The following is a 15161-nucleotide window of genomic DNA, read 5'->3' as shown; positions in this document are numbered from 1 at the left end:
CGTCTCCTTGATTGACCTGTCCGCATCCTTCTCTGATACACCGACTACCTTTCCATCTCCAAGTGGGCAGAGCAGATCAAAGCCTGGTGCAGCAAAGACGTCATCTCCGTCTGTGAATCCGAACTTCTTCAGGATGTCCACAGCCTGGCTGTAACCATGTGCCCAGTCCCACTGGAGAGAAACTGACCCAGCAGTTACGTCGCCTGTCCATGACGCAGGGTTGATGTGATCTGGGCCGTCATTCTCAAAGAACTTCAAGCGACGATGTCCACGGTTCCAGGAAGGGTGCTTCAGATTGAGGTTGCTGATCATGCAGCCTGTTCCAAGCTTTCGAGTGAGGCTCAATGTGTCAACATTGCTCGCATGGTCCTGCGTTCGAACATCTGCAAACGCAACCTCTAGGCGATCCTGGCCAAGCTGAATGATGTAGAACGGGGCCGTGTCTTCAAGGAGCTGTTGTTTGGCAATGTTAAACGTGAGCGACTTGATCACATGTTGAGTGTCATGGTACAATTGACTGGTCATGAACGCCGTGCGGTACTTGCGATAGAGGTAGAACGCGAGGTGGGCATATACTATGAGTTGTCGGAACTGATCACGCAGAGACATTGATATGGTGATGAATGGTGTAAGAAGTGTGTTGTAAACCTCGGCAAGGAGTGAGAGAGCCCGGTGCTCTTTCTCTTCATCAGGCCGGTAGCGTGAAGCTGAGCTTTCAGGCTGGAGGTTAATATGCTTAATAGCGATGACACTTCGAAGTAGCTGAACGGCACGTGGGACGTTCTGGGGGTCGTTCGGATCCAAAAGGCCAACGATCTTCTCAGAGGACATTCCTTGCTTGGCGAGATGGCCGGCAAGAACATCTCTATTAATAACAGTATCAAGGACAAGAATGCCGTCTTTATGGCAGAGCAGAGTGTTGAAGCCTACGGACGTACAGATAAATTGCATCAGTCATGGTGCTTAACCAAAGACAAGTTAGACGTACGTTTGAAGATATGCTTGGGATCTGCATCTGCAGTTACATCATACGGGCCTACTTGCAAGTTAAGTCCTCGAAGCCAGACCAGCTTGGCGTGCAAAGGAGTCCCACGCTCGAGTGTCTTTGATGTTAGTGCGCGAAACTTTGCTGTCCTGAACTTCGCATCGCCATCTGTTCCTACGCTCCAACACGGACCATGACGACGTTCACCATCTTCACTTTCATGCCAGGTACGCAAAATCATAAGAATGTGCTCTGCAAGTTCCTCCGCTGTTTCTGCTTTGCATGTCGGAGATACCATGATGGGAATGATGGTGTAGTGGTCCTTTCGAAAGGGAGCCATAGCAGCGACAGTGGCTTCTGACCCGTAGTGACAGCAGGGGCTGTCTCCGTGTAGCGCAGCTGCGATTGCTTTGACAGCTTCAACACTGAGCACCCGGAGGTCCAGCATGTGAGAGTGCTCTCGACACAAGCCAAGAACCTGATTGGATGTTGCATCGTACCTTGCCTTCGACTCCTGTGCAATGCCATCAATCACCAGCGTATGACCAGACCGAGGAAGAGGCTCCGGCACTGCAAGTGGGCCGCAGAATGAGGTGATGTTTGCACCAATCTCTGCAGTGGTAGGCTGGGAAACACTGGGACGCAGCTCAGGAACTTGCATGTGCTTGCGGATTGTACGAGCGGAGGGCAATCCGGCCAAAGAATGGTTGAGCATGAACAATAGACGAGGGCCACCTAATGCCTTTGCAAGGTACGCCATCTCTGCATCGTGTGTAGTATAGCCTCGAGGCTTATAGAGGCCATCTGCAGCATCACGCATCTTGTCGAGGATTGTGTGCGCGCTGGCGCCTCGCTTCAAGCCCTGGGCAACGAGCTGCTTCAGACGAGCAATGTCAAAGGTGCCGACAGCCATTGTGAAGCGCTTGTAGTCGTTCAACCGCCGTACATGAGTAGTCTTGGTGCGGTGAGTTTGAAAGACCTAATAATGATCAGCTAAGAGAACGCGAGTTGCACGAGTAGATATACCTTTGAGCGCAGTCTCTTGATCTCTTGATTGGCTGCTCGCAGGTTTCCGGCCAGTTGAATATGGTTGTAGTAGTGATAGGGAGTATGCTTCGAGATGAAGACGGCACGGTCCCGAATTCCCCGCAAGTGTGAAGATTGTATAATCTGACAACACGCTGCACAGGGACGGCCCATCATTGTATGTTCATGGTCGCACTGGTTTGCACGCATCACAATATAACGGCCAGTGGGGTTAATAGCCTGTGGAAAGAAGCCAAGATCGTCCAAGCGGTGAACAGCAAAAGGGTACGTCTCAAACATGTTTCCTGGAATGTCCCAATCAATTTGCTGACCAGGACAGCTACTTGTGGCTGTAGGCGAAAGGCGAAGCTCAACGTGAGCATGAGAATCCAAGGCATGTACAGCAGCGCTCTCATTGGTAGTCAGAGCTGTGTCGCCAACCACGGAGCCGCTGTCAGATTCGCTATCTGCGAGGCCAAAGAAATGATATCGGTGAACGGGAATGTCTGGCTGAGGTGAGCTTGCTTCATGCCCTGCGGATACTATGTACTGTAGAGCAGATGCTGACGGTCGTATGCCAGCAAAGGGATGCGGCGACGAAAGGATTGCAACCGGGTCAGCGTCACCATAGAGCTCGTCAGACGAGTCGCTGTCTTCAGCGACAGTCCAGAACGGTGTGTGTGCTGCTATATGCTGAATAGAGGGAGCAATGGATGCCGTGGATGCTGTGGCTGTTGAAGACGATCCTTGGAGTGTTGATTTGTCTGCCAAAGAGGTGTCCTGTGTCGTGGAGGCTTGTGCAGCCGCAGCGGTCGTAGGTCGTGCTAATCCCTTCCGCTTCTGCACTCGCTGACAGGCCTTGGATCCTCTGTGCAGCAGCAAAGTATATGTCGACTCTTTTGCTCGACCCAAACCGATCCACTCTTCGCAATCTGCACACCATGCCTCTCGCCGTCCACTCTCTGACGTTCTGACCGGAGGAATGAACTCTTCATCCGCAGACAAGTTGTCTCCATCAACGCGAACATAACCGATGATTTCTTCAGTTGCATTTGGAGAGATAAGTGATGCGTGTTGTGCTTCTTCATCGAAGCTTTCTTTGTCTGATGCCTCTTCAGTCGCAGCTTCGGATGAATGAGTAGGGGATATGTTGGTCTCGTCCTCGGAGGAATCAAGTTCTCGGGCGTTGCGAACAGCTTTGGAGCCCAAAGGTGAAGAGAGGGGGTTGTATTCTTCATCGTAGTAGTCCATCGTGTGCAAGATGAGGGCACAGAGCAAGTGGCCCCTGTGCAGACCTCTGCCGGAACTGGTTTCCGCATGCTTACTTGTTCATACATTAATATTATGGTGAGAATAGAGATACATTTTACAATGCATAAGACAGGATGATATCAACATATTACTCTAGGGCACATAGGGACGCCAATGCCTTCAACGAAACCTGTTGAAGTGACTAGCCTTTTGGTTGTCGGATGCGGCTGATGCATTAGGCGCCCGTTGAGCGTATCCCAATATCCCCCTTCGCCGTTGTTACTTACGCTATGAGCCCAACTGCGCTCCCTGCTCTTAGATTTTTCTGCGGTGTACTATAGAACATCTTGGCTACATACATATGTCTTTATTATAGTATTCGGAGGGGCAAAGCAAAAAGTGAGGCAAAAAGTGAATTTGGACCCCGAATACCGCTCAGGCGTATGGGATATGGGGGTAGTCGATTTGTGGGCGCCAACATTCTCCCACCCGCTTGATCATGAGTGACCTTCAATAGCTTCAATCCTTGTCGGATTACCAGACCGATCCGGCGCTTTTCAGGCGCTTCAAACGGCCGCCCCCGAAGACGCCAGACTGGAAGAGCGGGAGCCTCAATAATTGGGCCGGAGGCCTATCCGGAATCCGGACGTTTTTTTAGCCAAATTTTGGGCCCTATGCCAGATTTTGTCCGAATTTTTTGACCCAAACCCTCGCCGAGGCTGGGTGAGAGGTCCGGACGTCGAACCTTCGACGACGGCGGGCCTGATTTTTATCCGAACGTCAGCGGGGCAGGCGCCTGGCCGACCGACTACATGGTATCAACCTATGTCGGCCCGCCCGACACTCAAAGGGCAACGCTGAGATAAGATCGACGGACAGCGTGTTTAGATGTTTCAGTATTGCTTTTCTTACTTTGATCAGAGATGTAAACGTGTTTGAAACCGCAACTAATGGTTAGCTCGTTACGCGAGTGAAATTTGCGTCAGTTAACATTGCCGCCCTCGCACTCAGCACGACTGACACTATGCAAGCCATTGGCTGGTCTGGCAGTGACTGGAAAGGAAGAAAATATCCCACTGTTAGTATACCGCCAATAATCCTTGCCGCCAGGCAAGCTGCTCTTGCCATACCCGCTGCCTATGCACACCTTCTCCCTGGTCCTCTCACTGTAGCAGCCCTGCTTGAAGGCAATTTCCCTTCTACGGTCCCGATCAGTAGTCACACCAATATATTACTGTCTATATCATTGTTACTAGTAACCAACACTGTCTTTCGCTAGGTGCGAAGGAGGAAATGCAGGTTTGAAAGCTTGTCGGGCGAGCTTGGGGGTGGACGAAATTTTGCTAGGCTTACCCCTGATTTTTTCCGAATATTTATGACCCAAAATTGCCCCTCCTGTCCGGGCGTTTTCGTTTTTGGCAAAATTTTGGAGGACAGGAATCTGACCCAATTATCGGGGGCCCTGAGCAGCTCTGTTGTCATCGCGCTTAAATTCGATTCAGTATGATTATTGAGACGGCGGCTGTCTGACATATTATAAGCGTCTGAGCACAGCACAGAAGTATCTTGGCATGCGCTCCCGACGCCTTCATTGAATGAGTATGTGCTAAGACCTCAAGGCCTCAGGCCTCAGGCCCTAGGCCTCAAGCTTCAAGCTTCAACTCAAGACGGCATTTGTCTGAAACTGATTTGTACGTCTTGTATCTTGCCTCAAGCTCTCATCGACCCTGAGTGAAAGTCGGACATAAGAGACAGCCTGAAGAGAGCTACGGTAGAGCCATCTCCCACCCGCCACAATGGCCAGCGCACAAACAGAATATGGTGTCGTCTACACCCCCTCGTCCGTTGTATCGGCCGTCGAACAGCAGAAGCCGCCTCTGAGCGACGCCGTGCTCGAACAGCTTGGCGTGCGCTACATCCGCCTCATCTGGTGTGACTGGACAAACACCATCCGGTACCACGTCCTCGCGCGCTCGTACTTCTGCAAGCTCCTTCGCTCGCCGCGCCCGGGGATCACAGCTCCCTCCGCTGTGCTTGGTATCGTATTCCTCCACATCTGCAAGGGCTTTGACTTGACCGACGAGTCTCTCATCGTGCTCGACGAGAGCAGCTTCCGCCTGTGTCCTTATTCGCCCGGACATGCCACTATCATGGGCTTCTTCCAGAATTTGGTCCCTAGTCCAGAGTATGGACTCGAGATACTGTGGGATCCACGCACGCAGCTGGCAAGAGTAGAGAGACTTGCGAAGGAGGCAGCAGGCGTGTCGTACCTGGCCGGATTCGAGCACGAGTTTATCCTCCTCAAATCGACCTCTCCGCCAGTCGGCATCAACAGCGCAGACTATGGCGTTTCGCAGAAGCTCCCTGCGGGGTCAGTCGAAGCCAAAGTACTAGAGGAGATCGCCGACTCTCTGCAAGAGGCAGGCATCGAGCTGCAGAAGTACCATGGAGAAGCCGCCCCGGGCCAGGTAAGCGCGATTCTTCTGTGTCGCCATATGAGACTGATGTGTCTTCAGTACGAAGTGATCACTGGTCCTCTGCCGCCGTTGCAAGCAGCAGACGCGTGTATTGCCACGCGTGAGACGATCTTCAATGTCGCAGCGAAACATGGCCTTCGCGCGACCTTCGCGCCCAGAATATCCGCGTACACCGGTACGCCGCTCTTCTCCGTCCGAGAAACACGACCACTGATGCACGACCCTAGCCGGCACTGGCGCGCACATCCACCTGTCTGTGCACGACCTTGGGACGCACCCGGACCCGGCGGGCGCGCGGGGCGACGAGCACCTCGCGCCGACACTGGCCACGAAGGAGCGCTCCTTCCTTCAAGGCGTCGTGCGGCATATCCCGGCGCTCTGCGCGCTCACACTGCCGACCAAGTTCTCGTACGAGCGCGTCGCGGACGGTATCCTCGCTGGCGGCACGTATGCCTCGTGGGGCATACACAACCGCGAGGCCCCCGTACGCCTGTGCGGTTACCGCGGCAACCATCGCATGGAGGCGCGGTTCGTTGACGGCACCGCATGCCCGCACCTCATCCTCGCCGGGATCTTCGGGGCAGGCACGAAGGCCATCATAGACCGCGAGCACCTCAAGACGGGCGACTGTACCAAGCCGGTTGCCACCATGTCTGACGAAGAGCGGGCTGCGGCGGGTGTGTCGAATGCTCCCAGACTGGGCCCGACCTTGCAAGACTCTCGGAACGCGTTCAAGAGCAGTCCTGTCATGCGCGAGCTCTTCAGTGACGACTTTGTCGAAAAGTATAGCCTCGTCAACCAGGTAAATAGATATCCAAGAACCTTCGCTTGTGGGCACCCCTTAATTACCTTCGCAGACATTTGAAGAGATGTTCGTGGCCGACACTGAGGAGGAGACTGTCACGAAGCTGGTAAATTATTACTAGATGGTATGGGACTTCGCGTATCAGAACGAGCTCATCGTGCAGCTTGCACCATGAGTTGGATACGTACCTAGCAAACATTTCAATTTCAGATGTGATTTTCTTATCATGCAAAATTCTCATGACATTTGCAGTCCGTAGCAACGCCGTTAAATCAAGAAGAGAGTGTCCTCTTGATCGGAGACAGCATATGACACAGAAGACCCGACATTCGTCTCAAAGGCTCCTGCACAGCATCTTTCCTCGCGCCACCTGAGCTCTGCACAGCTCGACTTCTGTCGGGACCGCTGCGACGGCAGCGAGCAATATGCCCATCGAATCTGCGAAACCTATCGACCCGATCTTGAACTCATGCTCCTGCTTCGCGCGTTCGTGATTGCCATTGACGACCTGGGGGCGTTCTTGATTGAGCCGATAGAAGACGTTAACACTAGAATGCTGTTATTAGAGGCTTCCGATCCGATGAGCCGGGAGACGTACTAGGCAAGGCCACCACAGAGGCCTTCGATACTGATGAGGAAGAAGACCATAAAGAAGCTCAGGCCTTCAGATTCATCACCGAATATGCCCACGGCAGATTCAATAACCAATATCGTGAGTATTGCTGCCTGAACGAATGCAGGCAGGCTGAGCAGACGAGGAGGCAATGGTGGCAAACCAAGCGAGATGGACGACCGTGAGAGGAAGACCGTCGTTTGATATACGAGCTGCGGGCACGGTCAGCAAACTAATATTGACCTCATAAAGCTGCAGATATACCTGCCACAGAGGATAATAGTCGCGAATAGAGTGAATGATCTTGCTCAGAAGCCAGTAGCGGTCCGGGGATGGTACTGGGTATACTAGGGTAGGCGCCACACCCTGCTCGCATCCAAGCATCAGTGTTATTGATCACTGTCCGCCATTGATAGACTCGCCTGATTGATGGTATATTCCAGCTGCAATCTCACAGATGAGCATGCTGTCGAGATTCATGGTTCATTTACACTTACGAGGTATACACAGACTGGGCTGTGTCGTTAGCTGACATGTATTATCGATATGAGCTGGAAAGCTGCTTACACAAAGGAAACATGAACTTCATTAATAGCGGCTTGACGAGCGCCCATTTGTCACGAATAGATAAGGCCACTGCAGACTTGGTAATGATAGGCGTATCTTCATCATCTGTTGGAAGGGGAGTGTACTCCGCCGCAAGTGCAGTATCCTCCTCTTCGTCCAAAGGGGGCACGGGCAGCTCGGCAAATACTTCTGGCCGAGGCAGCAGCAGATAGTAAGCCAGTGGGATAACAAGTGGGAGAATCTACTATCGCTAAGGCTCGGTAAAATGTTGTATTCAATGTTTGATACTCACTGAAGAGATTCCGACTCCTGTTCGCACCCCAAAACCTCTGACAAACCACCAGAGCGATGCGCCGACAAGTCCGGCAGCACCGGTACCGGCTGAGAAGTACCTGACACAGGCCGAAGATTGTCATCCAAGTTATGATGGAGGTGTACAAGGACGTACCCTAAGCTATGGCCTGCCACACTTGGTGGGAGATACCTCGTTGATAGTTGCAAAAACGTCAGTTCTCCGAGCCCTAGGTTAGGATAATGAGTATGCCTCATAATAAACTTGCGGCCTGTCGGGGACCGCGCTCACCCGAGGAGAAAGACGCAAAACAAATGCCCAGAAGTCTCATCATGAGGCTGTCGAAGAGCGCGACAACCTGGGTAGTACATGTCAAGCCTTGAGCTACGGGGTAGAGTACGTCATACTCACCATCATACCACAGACACTGATGGCGCAGCATCCTATAAGTCGTTTGGCATAACGTATCCGTCCTTTGAGGACATAGGGCCAGCCAACTTTGGCGATGAGAGCGGGAAATATGTTGCAAAATGCGATGATTCCCTTGGGAGTGGAAGGAGGAACAAGGTCCAGTGCAGCAGACAGAATTACGATATAGAGGACTAGAGTCGACCATCAACACGTGGGTCGAGACACCGAGGCATAAAGGTGACGCACCGTTGTTGATAAGACCGAATATAAAGAACGAGCATCCAAGCTTAAAGAGCAATCTTCGGGCTGATGCTATTTTGCAGTTAGTAATAAGCGTGCAACTTCGATACTAGCGCGGTCCCAGGTCGCTCGCATGATGCCGGGTCCATGTACGAATGCGTCGTGTCTGCTGTAACTGCATACGCCATGTCCAGCCCTGCTCTTGGTGCGCGCGCAAATACTCACCCGGGATGGATCCGTCTGAAGCTATTTCGCGAAGCGGGGGGGCATTCATCTCGAAGATGGTGTTGCTTTCCAAAGTATCTTCTACGCTCGGGTAGTTGCCGCGCAGTCTTGCACTGCTTGCCGGAGGCGATAACGCGTGAAGTTCGACCGCTTCAGGGCTTGTTTGATTATTATATGGGAAGGTCTTGGACATTCAGCACATCAGCGACATTCGCAGATGCCTAACTGCGTTCAGGAAGTATGGCTATGTTGAAGTCGAGACAGAGGCGGTGAAGCCCTAGTCACGCCCGAGGCGGAAGCATCTGGGGACGTCCGTGATGCGTGACGTGACGACCAATATTATAGGCGTTTACGTGTGCTTGATGCGTCCCGTCGCTGTTGAGAGCGGCGGGGCAGACAGTAATCAGTATCCTTGTGGCTCCGAGTAAGCCAGCAATTCATGGGGAGTGAAGGTGTGTACATAAATACCTACTAGATTGGTTTTTCTGAATTCAGTGCAATTTCAGCCCAGAAGTAGTTTGGGTTTTGTCTCAGTATGGTCGACTCAAACGGCAACCATCTGAATTGTTGCCCGGTGTGTGGCAACGGGTAAGCAGGGAGGTGTGAAGAAGAATGATGTTATCGTCTGTTATCGTTGCCATTGCCAATGTCAGAGACAGCCCAGACGTGCCTCGTTGGCAGGTGCAGTGTGTGAAATGGATGCTTGGCGGATCTATGGTGCGCTGTGCGTCCGTTTGGTCTCTCTTCGTCTCTCTCCCTACCATCTTCTGTCTTCTACCTTCTCCGGTGCTGGCGTCGTGTTTCTTTTGCAGCTAGCCTGCAGTCCATTCCTTTGTTCTGGCAACGATTCTCTTCTTCCAGCTCGCTCAGGAAGGCTCTGGAACAGCTTCCACCTGGGCATGCACTATTAGGGATACATCTTGGTTGAACCGAGAGAGAGCGTAACAATTCATGGGCTCTATTTGTCTCTCGCTGGCACCAAACCTCCGCTGCCAGGAGCTGACCTTTCCGGAATCCATAAGCCTGATTGTACTGCCCGCACTGGAGGTCATATTCTGTGTTGGTCTTCTTGCCATAAAACGTGGGGCCGGCTTGAGGTGAGTAGTTGTTGAACCGTAGTGTCGCGGCGACATCTAATACCAAAGTATTAAACGCAGGAAAGAATACCTCCTATCCGCAGAAGGCCTTGTTTACTTTTTACTCGCATCAGTGGACTTGCTGTCGCACCATCTTCCTGCTATCACAGACTCGTTGAGCCGCTTCAAGGCTCTGGACGTTTTCATTGGTACGTTGTGATGCAAGGTCTGTATAAATAGTCCGCTGAGCTCTCATGACATCTTCCCAGGTATCTCGTCGACTGTTCCCCTCACATTCTACTTGTCTTTCCTGTTTCTCCTCAGCTCGAAGGATTTTGTGCCTATGCTGCCGCTGCGTGTTCAATTCATCACGAAGTATGCTCTTCTCTGCATGATCCCGATAATCCTTGTCTTCAACCTGCTTGGGTCATTCGCTACACTTACGTACCGTGCGTAAAAACGAATATGTCTGAAATGAACTGGTCATTGACGAGCATGCAGGTTTCGTCCACATCGCAAATTCTTCTATTATCGGCGTCAAGTACAACGACAGGACTCTCGAGTTGTTCTTCAACAGTTTCACCCTGGTCGTATTCGTAATTTTCCAGGCGATGAACTTTTGCGCATGCTTCTACCGCCTTATAAACGCAATGCTCGACCAGAGACGAATAGACGTAACGGTGAATGGAAACGACCATGAGCGCCACTTTTTCAACGGGATAGGCTGGATGGCGCTAGGCATCAAGCTCGGAGCGATCGAGAGTGTCATAGGATTTGCCTCTGGCGATTTCGGGCTCACTATCACTCGACGGGCCCTGCGATTTTTCGGGAGGGCATGTCTAATTATCGGTGTCATCAAAGGGTGAGTCTCAGCGAAGTGTTTCTAATGCTCGCTAAACTCGTTATGCTGCAGACTTGACGCAGTAGAAGACTTCCACTTCGTGAAGCAAATACCTGCTCCTCGTCAGATCCGGAGATCTGCTCTCATGGCCCTCATTTCTTCGCCCAACCCTGCTACGTTCCACCAGATCGGTGGACACGAGTACGAGCAGAGTATAGGACCACCGGCGGCCGTCAGCAGGTCGCACACCATCACCACACGCCCGTCCCTTCCTGTTTCTCCCGTAGTCTCGACTAGCCAGTCTACCGAAACGCCGAGACAGTCATTTCTTTTCGTAACCCAGGTATCTGCGCCGCCCAGCGGGCCCGCGACTCCGAGCCTGTCGCCGTACGCTACGGAGCTTGTACAGCCTCCCGCTCCGGCACTTACGCTGGATACGCGGAACCTTTCTCCGCGCAAATCTCAGCGCGTTGTCGTGCGCTATCGCCATGGCCGCGCTCCAACCTTGGACTTCAACCGCTTCTCCGACCTAGGTCTACCTGGCTCTGGAGTTCGCGAGCAGTATGAGGCTCTGGGGGAAGGAAGATCACCCGAGCTGAAATCATCGGCATTGCCTCCTACGGACCTCTCCGATCCGTTCGCGACGGCGGTCTCCCGCTCTGCATTAGACTTTGAGTACCCGCCGCCCGTTTACGGCCAGCCGCGCTCGCGCCACACCATCGGCGACCTCCGCAGCAAGCAGCACCGGCGCGAGGGGAAGCTCGTTCGAGATGCATCGCGCAAGAGCACACAAACGTACGTCGGCCGCGCAGAAACACTCGAAGTGCTCCACGCGCTAGCAATGGAGTATCCAGGCATGCAACCCGACGCCTTCTCCGCAGGCATCCCGCGCGACTCGATCGCGCCGTCGATTGCCGACTCTGCTACGTTCATCGAAGGCGGCATGTTGTCGCGTTCAACGAGCGAGCGCACGGTGAGTAGCGGCATGGGCCTCGTGAGGCGTGGCAGTTCTGTGAAGCGCAAGCCCGTGCCGAAGTATGAAGAGAGTGTGCTGGTTCCCGAGCCGGCAGTCATGGCTCCAGCCGAGAAAGTCGCGGACGAGGCAGCAGCGGTGTCTGAAACGGTGCCGACGCGAAGCCTGAGCCTTCCCAGCAACCCGAGGCCGAAAGGACGCCCTCGCGCCACTCGGGCGTCGGCGGTCTCCGACACCGCGCCGCTATCAGCCGCAGCGGTGTCGCAGGAGATTTGGGACCCGGATATACCGTCAACGCGCATTAAGAGTGTTGGGCAAGCTCCCAGAAGATGGACGCCTACGCCTCAAGTCGAGCCCGTACTACGCGAAAGTATTGTGGCGGAATGGCACGACACTGGCGGTGGAGACCATGTGATCTACCCCACCCCGCCCGGTTCTGCTGCCTTTGCTGTATAGGAAGCGAGGCCTATTCGGATGCACACGTTCTAGTGAGCTGTTATTATCAGACGGTTATCCGACTTTCGCAATATGTATGTAAACAACTTGGTGTCACATTGCATCGCGCATAAATGAATGCATCGAAAGTTACAACATGTTACGTGGAATGGGAGGATGATAAATACAAATATGATGCTCATGCAAGAATTCACATTAGTTCTGGGGCAACGGCCGTTCAGTAAACTAAGCGGGTGGTCACCGTAAGATGAACACACCTCTGGCACTCGGAATATCGTGATTTCCTGCAAAGCACATCAGCAGATGCTTAGACAAGGCATCATGAATCATACCTGTTGCTTGAAGTATCTCCGGTTTTCCTCGTCGATCAGTACTAGATTCAGGTAATACCTGACGCTGAACTTCTTGTTCACTTCCCGGAACGTGGGGGTGAGGTCAAATCCTCCAAGGAACAGACGAATGGGAATAGTCTCTCCTGCGAGGGGATTAGGGGCCTAAATTTGACGTGATTCAAAGGAGATCCTACGCGCCTCTTACTGGTGCACCGTCCATGATCTCGAACTTGGTAATAGTTTCGCTTTCGTTATACTGATTCGGCGGCGCACCCGTCGTCTCGCGACGTATGATGGAAAGCTCCATGTGCTTGATCTTGATTCGCACAAGCAAGAAATAAATCTTGCCCACGATGACGTCCTTGAGATGGTACCTTGGTAGGCGTAAGGTCGGTAAAGGCGGTAGGAAATGCCAAGACGCACTTTGATTTGTTGTACTCGAACTCAATGTGCAGGCAGTCCTCGATACCGACCTCCATCTTGATAGAGTTGTTGCTATCTGGAGGCATTCTATACGAGTGCACCCATACATCTTTCTCCTTGGTGACGTCTGCTATTCGGCGGGATATTGTCACCCTGACGAAGTATCTAGAGACCACGCGTATATCATCGACTGAAGTTGGCAGCAAGAGTCCCACACACCGTAGTTTCACGTTTATGCCCTGATAGCTTTCAAATTGTTTCTCCACGTTCTTGAAGAGGAAGTCGAATGTCTGTGCTTGGCGCATCTCTCCTGGAGCTGCCAATTCCTGCGATAGCGACAGGAACTCGTGGTGATGTCCTCGGTCGTAGAATAGGTCTAGCAGCCCCATGAGGAGAATTAATGCGCGAAACAGATTATGACATACCAATGCTCCCAGCAAACTCGACCTTGATTCCTTCGTGTGCCAACTTCTTACCATCCCGTACGCGTACGGTGACCTACGTCGACATAACGTCATCTCAGGGTGTACAACCTCTCAGCAATAATTTGACGCGTACCTGCCCTGACACAGAGTCACCGTCGTAGTATACGGGGCATGTAATCACCCGGTCCTTCTCTGACTTCATGTCCACCTTCTTGCGCTCATCTTCACCATCGAGCACAACTTCAACGTCGACGGGCGATGCAAAGAAGTAAGCAGCCATGCTGGGGGTGTTGAATTGGGTTTCAGCCCACTTGACAGGGTTAAATTATCCCTGCGAGCTCAGAGGTAAGTCAAAGGTGGTATGGTGCAAGCTGGGCGGCGCCGCAGTCTCGACGCGGCTGTATCGTGCTAGCTCCGTAGCGCGAGGTTAGGGTTACGCAAGCCTCGGCACTCTTCATACTGCGTAACTTTTCATTGTGAACAACGGACCACACACACTATGGTCACGCCATTGAGATGGATGATCAATCAATTATAGGCGAGAAGATACAGGTTTCTGTTCCGTTCTGACATCTGTAGACCTCCAGACAGGCTCGAACGCTTTAAAGTTCTCCGCCGTGTCCTCAAGCTGCTTCAAGATACGGGAGCCAGCATCCGAGCCGCAAGCAACCTTCACCCATCCCACCGGTGCACCTCTCGTAACCTCATATGCAAGACCCTTTCGTGCAACGATCTCGAATACTCGCTCTGCGAACTTCTCTGGGTCGCCAACGAGTCCTCTAGCTTCTGATCGACGAGGCAGCCAGTTCATCGAGTCATAGCCCTGGGTCTCTGGATCTATGTATACCGTGGACCGGGTAGCTTCCGGAGACCCGGAGACCCTCCCGTCTTCGACGTATGCTGGATGGGTGCGGAATATATTTGTGGGGAAGTAGCCGGCAATTATGATGGTGACTCGGACGTTGAACAACGTGAGCTCCTTCGAAAGGGTCTCGGAAAACGACTCTAAAGCGAGCTTCGACGCGCAATACGGCCCCCAGGCGGGGGTTGACAATCCGGCTGCCAGAGAGGAGACGTTGATAATGTCTTCTGTCCGGCGGGTGCGGAAGTGTGCGATGAATGGCTGAGTGAAGGCAAGGGTGCCAAATAAGCTGGTCTGAAAATGCTTTCGCATATCTTGGACGCTGGATCTGACGTTAAGATAAGTCTGCCCATCGCTTAACATAATCCGCACCTCAGCTCTTCGATAGGCCCATAGCCATTGATACTCGTCCCTGCGTTATTCACCAGCACGTCGACATAGCCATATACCGTAATCGCCTGCTTAGCGGCTTGCTGTATATGCTCGTCCGGGTCATCAAGGTTCAAGATAAGTGGCCGAGCTCCTGCAGCACGAAGTGCGTCCGGAACTTTCGACAAGGATCGGACAGTAGCCACCACCTAGTAGATGGTATTGAGACGTTAGCGCATGACATATATTGTGTTTGAAGATGTACGCACCTTGTCACCTTGTCTGAGGGCGTGCAGAGCTGTTGCAAGCCCGAGACCGGAGCTAGAGCCGGTGATCACCCAAACTCGAGGCGGCATGTCTACGCAGGCACCGTGCTAGTAGAGAGATAAAGAAGAACCTACCAAAGCATAAGGCACGCGTGTCGCATGCTTTATAGCAAATACTATGTGCTTTTCCGTGTAAGTTTAAGACTGAATAATACCACTAGGCAACACGAAGCTTCGGCACCTGAG

General features: G+C 52.6%; 5 protein-coding genes across 5 annotated transcripts; 1 reads left to right on the top strand and 4 right to left on the bottom strand.

The window, feature by feature from the left end:
- Window positions 1-129: 129 nt before the first annotated feature.
- On the bottom strand, window positions 130-1931 carry PHACADRAFT_51634 (uncharacterized protein; the record flags this gene model as incomplete). The annotated part of the gene is made up of 2 exons (XM_007394013.1): window positions 130-926; window positions 989-1931. Coding segments are annotated over 2 exons (1740 nt in total), but the record flags the coding sequence as incomplete, so codon positions are not given.
- Window positions 1932-5058: 3127 nt separating this feature from the next.
- Window positions 5059-7131, top strand: PHACADRAFT_142316 (uncharacterized protein; the record flags this gene model as incomplete). The annotated part of the gene is made up of 4 exons (XM_007394886.1): window positions 5059-5730; window positions 5779-5914; window positions 5967-6541; window positions 6597-7131. 4 exons carry the CDS (start codon window positions 5059-5061, stop codon window positions 6663-6665), a joined length of 1452 nt encoding a protein of 483 aa, XP_007394948.1. The 3' UTR covers window positions 6666-7131.
- Window positions 7132-7241: 110 nt separating this feature from the next.
- PHACADRAFT_27854 (uncharacterized protein) lies at window positions 7242-9085 on the bottom strand (the record flags this gene model as incomplete). The annotated part of the gene is made up of 10 exons (XM_007393997.1): window positions 7242-7369; window positions 7422-7579; window positions 7655-7685; window positions 7725-7965; window positions 8017-8116; window positions 8173-8245; window positions 8308-8374; window positions 8428-8618; window positions 8674-8739; window positions 8893-9085. The coding sequence occupies 10 exons, from the start codon at window positions 9083-9085 to the stop codon at window positions 7242-7244; spliced, it is 1248 nt and encodes a 415-aa protein (XP_007394059.1).
- A 1129-nt stretch (window positions 9086-10214) lies between these two features.
- Window positions 10215-13789, bottom strand: PHACADRAFT_119365 (uncharacterized protein). Its single transcript, XM_007394885.1, has 9 exons — window positions 13552-13789; window positions 13419-13491; window positions 13213-13369; window positions 12994-13158; window positions 12769-12944; window positions 12571-12713; window positions 12496-12522; window positions 10882-12439; window positions 10215-10830 (listed from the first exon to the last, which is right to left on the bottom strand). The coding sequence occupies exons 1-8, from the start codon at window positions 13696-13698 to the stop codon at window positions 12434-12436; spliced, it is 894 nt and encodes a 297-aa protein (XP_007394947.1). The 5' UTR covers window positions 13699-13789; the 3' UTR covers window positions 10215-10830; window positions 10882-12433.
- Window positions 13790-13950: 161 nt separating this feature from the next.
- Window positions 13951-15005, bottom strand: PHACADRAFT_91165 (uncharacterized protein; the record flags this gene model as incomplete). Its single annotated transcript, XM_007394884.1, has 3 exons — window positions 13951-14602; window positions 14653-14858; window positions 14919-15005. The coding sequence occupies 3 exons, from the start codon at window positions 15003-15005 to the stop codon at window positions 13951-13953; spliced, it is 945 nt and encodes a 314-aa protein (XP_007394946.1).
- Between the last annotated feature and the right edge of the window lie 156 nt (window positions 15006-15161).

This window comes from Phanerochaete carnosa (genome assembly GCF_000300595.1).
Source record: "Phanerochaete carnosa HHB-10118-sp unplaced genomic scaffold PHACAscaffold_4, whole genome shotgun sequence".
Lineage (NCBI taxonomy): Eukaryota > Fungi > Basidiomycota > Agaricomycetes > Polyporales > Phanerochaetaceae > Phanerochaete > Phanerochaete carnosa.
The sequence above is the reverse complement of the archived record's forward strand: the minus strand, read 5'-3'. Positions and strand labels throughout refer to the sequence as shown.